At 52.0% G+C, this 6,000-nt stretch overlaps 1 protein-coding gene across 1 annotated transcript in view; it reads left to right on the top strand.

Annotated features, from left to right (window-relative positions):
• LOC105537311 (acetoacetyl-CoA synthetase-like) overlaps nt 1–5,097 on the top strand; it is a 37,017-nt gene extending 31,920 nt beyond the window's left edge. Inside the window, 1 exon segment of the mRNA XM_011976890.1 lies at nt 4,110–5,097. Within this exon segment, the coding sequence (XP_011832280.1) occupies nt 4,110–4,436 (327 nt within the window). The 3' untranslated portion in view covers nt 4,437–5,097.
• The last annotated feature ends 903 nt before the right edge of the window (nt 5,098–6,000 follow it).

Raw genomic sequence — 6,000 nt, forward strand, 5'->3', positions numbered from 1 at the left:
GGAAGCTGACTTTGACATTGCCTGGGGGCTGGCTGAGTCTATGAGGTATAACCAGAGACAGGATTTACCAGAAGAGGCGGTTTTCTGGAGAATGTTGAAATATGTGATACCATTGACTTTGAAACCTGTACATCATTCTCTTTGTCTTAAGTTCTTTCAACATCTTGGAAACAATCTGTCCAGTGGTGGGGGCTGGGGGAGTGCTCACAGCACAGCCACTGCGTGTGTGCATCCCTGGAGGAGCGATTCCCACTCGGGACCCCTGTTCCTCCTCCCGGCCCCTGTCCACATCTGCCGTGTTGGTTCCTTTTCTATGGTGTCCACATATTTCCTTTGCGTTCTGGTTCTGCGTGGGAAGGGCCCTGCAGCTTGGGAGCTTTCCATCCATCTCTCTTTTTTGCTTGGTGACTCTTGGCGGCTCTCTGTGGGGACATTGGTGCTCTCCAAGAAGGTACTTCTTTTTTTTTTTTTTTTTTTTTTTGAGACGGAGTCTTGCTCTGTCACCCAGGCTGGAGTGCAGTGGCCGGATCTCAGCTCACTGCAAGCTCTGCCTCCCGGGTTTACGCCATTCTCCTGCCTCAGCCTCCCGAGTAGCTGGGACTACAGGCGCCCGTCACCTCGCCCGGCTAGTTTTTTGTATTTTTAGTAGAGACGGGGTTTCACCGGGTTAGCCAGGATGGTCTCGATCTCCTGACCTCGTAATCCGCCCATCTTGGCCTCCCAAAGTGCTGGGATTACAGGCTTGAGCCCCCGCTCCCGGCCAGAAGGTACTTCTTTAATCAGTGATGCTTTTTGTCTTTTCCTGATGAGGGTCTAAGGTTTTTCTTGGGTGAGTAAGTGCTGTCTCATCTGGAACATTTTAGGGGACTGGAATTTGAATTTGTCCCCTTGGCTTTATTTTATTGAAAAACAACTTGGGTCTTTTGCTTCCAAAATGGTTCTTACCAAACTGTATCTGATCACAAGAGTAGTGGAGCAGTTCGTTAGGAAGGGAGAAACTAGTCACGTTTCTTTCCATGGTTATCCTGGCTTTCGTGGGCTTGCTGCCAGGGCACCCAACTGGGCTCTGGGCTCTTTTTCTCCCCAGGTAGGGTCTTCTCCTGGGTCAATTCGGGAAGTCATTGGGAGGGTTCCTCCAGGTTTTTGAACGCCCTTGAATTTTTGGACCCTCGTGGCAGGCTTAGGAGAGAATTTACCTGTTTTGTTGCTGAGCTAGGGAGGGGCCCAGCCTCCACAGGGAGGTGACACGGCGTGGCCCCAGCCTGCGCATTCGGGAACTGGACCCCCTTCAGGGTCAGAAGAGGACAATTGAGGTCCCGTCTGCAAAGTCCCAGGGCCTTGCTGAGGCAGGAGAGCCTGTTGCAGGTCTGAGCCTTCACACGGTGCTTGTGGAGAGTAGGCTGTCCTCCCCGCACCACCCCAAGAATAGCCTGAGCCCAGGGCCGTCCGAGCGGTGGGAATGGGAGGCGGCGTGTCTCTGTCTGCGTGGAGAGACACTGCCGCTTCTGTTCCCTGGGAAGCCAGCACCGTTTTCAACATTTGCGGTGGGGGTGGGGGGCTTGGCAAGTTCTCAGGAGAGATTTGGGCCCAGAGCCAGCCCCACTCCTCGTGTTGAGTAAGACTCATCCGTCTGTGGCCTGTGACACGAGGAGAGGAGCCCCTCACCCGCCTGCTGCAGCTCAGGGTGATGATGCGGCACCCTGATGATGATGTGGCAGGGACTAGGGAGGCTCTTGCGGCGTGGTCCTTGCCGTCAGCCTTCACAGCGGCTCCTCTGAGGGTCTTCATGCTCAAGGGCTCTGTCACTTAGCCCTGGCTCCCCCTCTGCCCCTGAGGCAAGACTTTGGGCAACTCACTTAGCATTAAAGCCTCAGTTTCCTCATCTCTAAGATGGGTTGACAACAGAGCCTGCCTGGTGGTGCCGCAGGCCACAGGGTGCCCGAACGCAGCCCTCGTGCCTCTGTTTCTGTGCTGTCTCCGCTCACCATCAGCCTTCCTTCAGGGTAGGTCTGCACGCCGGGCAAAGCCCTTCCGCACACCTGATCTCAGCTGCTCTCTGCTCAAATGTCAGAGAGGCTTCCCTGCATTTCCTGTTTGAACTGGGTCCTGGCCTGCATCTTTAGCTTTGACAGTGTTTGCCATGGACTGAGGGTGAGTTCTTGTGTGTGTCCACATCTTTCTATCTGGAGTGGAGGCTTCTTGAGGACAGGAACCTTGTGGGTTCATCTCCTCTCAGAGCTCAGCTGCTTGGCCAACAGCAGGTGCTTTTGGTGTCTGGTGAGTGAGTGGTGAGTCGGGAGCCGGTCCTCTGACCCTTGTGAGGTGGGACAAACTTGTGTTCCTCACGCCCGTCTTACAGATGAGGAAACCCAGAGAGACGAGGGGTCCTGCCCAAGGACGTGGTGTTCATAGTCAGCCCCGCCTTCTGCTCGCCAGGAATAAAGACCTGGGGACCCCAGGAGGGTCATGGCCAAGTGGAATGGACTCCTGACATTTGAGGGCTTCCTGCCTGCAGCCCCCAGCACAGCCATGGCTGTCCAAGTCCAGTGGGCATTTGCTCAGGTCATGGCTGGGATGTCCAGCCCTTCCTGACAGGAGGCTGCTGGGCTCCTGTCTATCTCGGGAGGCCCCGTGCAGGGGCAGGGGGGCGGCGGCTTTTTCCTTTCTCTTTCCCTGTCCTCTCTCCCCAGAGGAAATGGTAGCAGGATTTCTTTTAAGGGGATGCCACTGTATTTTGCCGGTGGGTGGAAGGTAGCATTATTAGCGCCCATGAGCTGCACGTGGACCCCTACGTGAAGCATAGTGGGGCACGGAGCAGGCAAGACGTTTTTGTCTCACAGGGGGAGGGCCGGTGACACCACTTGAAGTGACAGGCAGGCCCTCGGAAGCCAGCGCTTAGATCCCTAATTAGATGACACGTCGACTGAATGTTTCAAGTGAGTGAATTTTATTTACATCTCAGAGTTGAAAAGACAGCGCCAGTGATCCAGAGCTCAGGCAGAGGAGCCTCACTGGGCTCTGTTGCTCTTGAGGTTTTCTAGCCCACAACACACCCACGCCACCAAAGGCTCTTTTGGATTCAAGGTGAAACACGTGCCACAAATCTTAGAGGGAGCTCTGAATGTTTGGAAAGGGTGCAACTACGAGAAACAGCCGTGTCCGGTCCGCTGCCGATGGCTGGCTCCGAGGAGGAGTTCACAGGAGCTTGGGGACGCTCTCACCTGTAGCCCTAGGAAGCTGGGCCACTCCTGAGGTAATGGCAATAGTTAGTCTTTATCATAGAATAACGTGATAAAATATATAGAGAAGTAAAATTTAAAATACAAATACAAGTAAAATTATAATAAAACATAGTAGCCAGGCGTTTCTGAAGCTGTGTGCGCACTGACCTATTCACCCCCTGACTCACAGCCCTACAGCCTAGGCGCGGGCACCCCCACTTTCATTCAAGGAAATGAACTCTGGTTCAGGTGTTCACCCAGCATCCCCCAGATGTGGTGGCAGAAGCCAAATCTTCCCTGAAAACTTTCTTGCTCAGGGTGCCTGCTCAGATTTAGGAATGATCTTAGGTCTGCATTTTTATCCCGGTCAGGCAGACCCTGAACCCTGAGAGACACTCTTTTTTATATTCCCGTCTGGAATATGCACTGCCGGGGTCCGTGGGGTGTCTTGAGGGCCCTCTTGAGGTCAGCTTGGATGCGACACGTGCAGTGGGGCCGGTGGAGTGTGCAGCGTTAGAAAAGAGAACGTGCTCACGGTGACCTCTGGGCGTCTTTGAGATAGCCTCACTTTCTCAATAGCTGTGCCGGGGGCAGCGTGGGACGGTTTTGGAGAGTGTTAGAGTTGGGTGTCAGCACTAAGTCTTGAAATTGCCTTTCAGAAGAACAAGTTCTATCTCCCAAACACGGTACAGTTGTCGGTTCAGTGTACTTTGGTGCGTGTTTGCAGACCTGGCAGGGAGAGGGGCGTCTTGGAGCTGAGACTCATTCAGTCCTGGCTCTCCGAGTGGAGGCCGGGCATTTTGGGCCTGGATATACCCAGGGCTGTGCGTTTTTCCCCCCTTCAGGTTTAAATGCAGTTTCTTGTTTTTTTCTACCCTCGCCTCGCAGTATACGCTCAATGGCAAGAAAGTGGAAGTTGCCATCAAACAGATCATCACTGGAAAAGCAGTGGAGCAACGAGGTGCTTTCTCGAACCCCGAGGCCCTGCATCTGTACTGGGACATCCCTGAGCTGCAGGGCTTCGGAGTCAGACTGGCTGGCACAGGTAGGATGGAAACCTTGAGTGGCCTGGTGCAGGAGTCCTTGGCCTGCAGGCAAGCAGTGCTTGAGGACTGCTGGTGGGAACTGGCACCTGAAAGAAGGCATTTGAAGAGGGAGGTGGTGGGTGCTCATGCCTCACCCAGGCTGGGCTGGAGGGAACTGCAGTTTTGGTAATGACTCCTGGGCCCCCGTGTGCCTGTTGCTAAGGTTTTCGTCAGCCTGGGCTGTCTGGTGGCTAAAGGATATGACTTCTACTGTGTGGTCTGCCAAGCTCTCCTTTTGCAACAGGGCCTGAGACCACTGGCTTCAGGGGCTGGAGTCACAATTGTGTGGGCTGTGGGCTGGGTTCTTTTGAGCCGTTGGGGCTTAGCCATTTGCTGCCAATAATAGCTAACGTTGCTCTAGTACATACCGTATGCTGGGCGCTGTTCCAGAACCACAAGCCTGACTATAACTCTAGGAGGTAGGTGTCATCATTATCCCTATTTTGAAGATGGGAAATAAGGCCCAAGTTCAAGGAACTTGCCCAAGGTCACACGGGCTAGGGCCAGCCCTTTTGGAAAGAGCTCCCAAGAAGGATAGAGAGACTCCCTCTTTTGATAACCCTGTTTTTTGTGGCCCTTTCATTGGGTACTTCCTGAATATCTAGATTGATAAAAAAATCATACCCCAGTGAAGAAGATCAATTATGTGTACATTTTGCAAGTCACTTTGACGTTGTCACAAGCTCTCACGTGCTTGAGCCTCTAATTCGAGTTTGAGAATCATTTCATGTGTCATGAAATTTTAAAAGATGACATTCAATGAATGGTACTTCCCATTATTCCAGCTTGATTGAAATTGTGGGTTTCTAAAAAGATACTATTTATACTCTTAAGACAATGGAGCTTTCAAAAGAATTCTGACTCTTAAGTTTTATGTGATGTCTAGGGAAGTGGAAATTTTTAAATTTTCATTATGAATGTGTCTTTATGACTTTCCTTCTTTTCATTCATTCATTCATTCTTCAAATATCCTGATTTGACAGTGTTTCTCTCCCCCTTGATGGGAACTTCAGGTTCTTGCCAAAGTATGTATTGGATAATTCCTTTCATGTTCAGACACGGCAAGAGTGGGTCATAAATGACTGCAGCGCCGATGTGACAGTTCTGTTAGGCCTGGTTGACCTTGCAGATAGAATTTGGGGAGGGCAGTGCTTCTATCTGGCTGCTAGATTTATTGTTCCCAGTTTGCGGGAGGCATGGGTTGGGATTTCCACGCCAGGCAGCCACCCCAGCTTATCCTGTGCTGCATCCCTCCTTCCCATCTTGGCGTCTTCCTCAGCTCTCCAAACAGAAGGCAGCGGCCCATGATTGATGGGCTCCGGCCTGCTGGGGCGTTATTAGCCACTCTGTCCAGGTGACAATGTCATTTTTAATGTTCCATTTTCAGACGTGAGGTTTATTTTTAGGTTGAGACTTAGCCAGCCTTGACAGAGAGAGAACCACTGAAAGTTGAGGACGTGGTTCTTGACGCTGGCTGCTGCGGAGCTTGCAACAATACCAGTTTCCATGAGGGTACCTTCTGGGGTGCAAAAATGGTAGATGTCTTTATTCACATTGTGGTTAGTTGAGTTTATATGTGTGTACCAAAAGCTTGGGCTTTGGTGAGGTTGTGGAGAAAGTGGAACCCTGGTGCCTTGCTGGTGGGAATGTAAATTGGGGCGGCTGCTGTGGAAACACACTGGTGGGTCCTCAAA

Source organism: Mandrillus leucophaeus, unplaced genomic scaffold (genome assembly GCF_000951045.1).
Source record: "Mandrillus leucophaeus isolate KB7577 unplaced genomic scaffold, Mleu.le_1.0 Scaffold170, whole genome shotgun sequence".
Classification (NCBI taxonomy): domain Eukaryota; kingdom Metazoa; phylum Chordata; class Mammalia; order Primates; family Cercopithecidae; genus Mandrillus; species Mandrillus leucophaeus.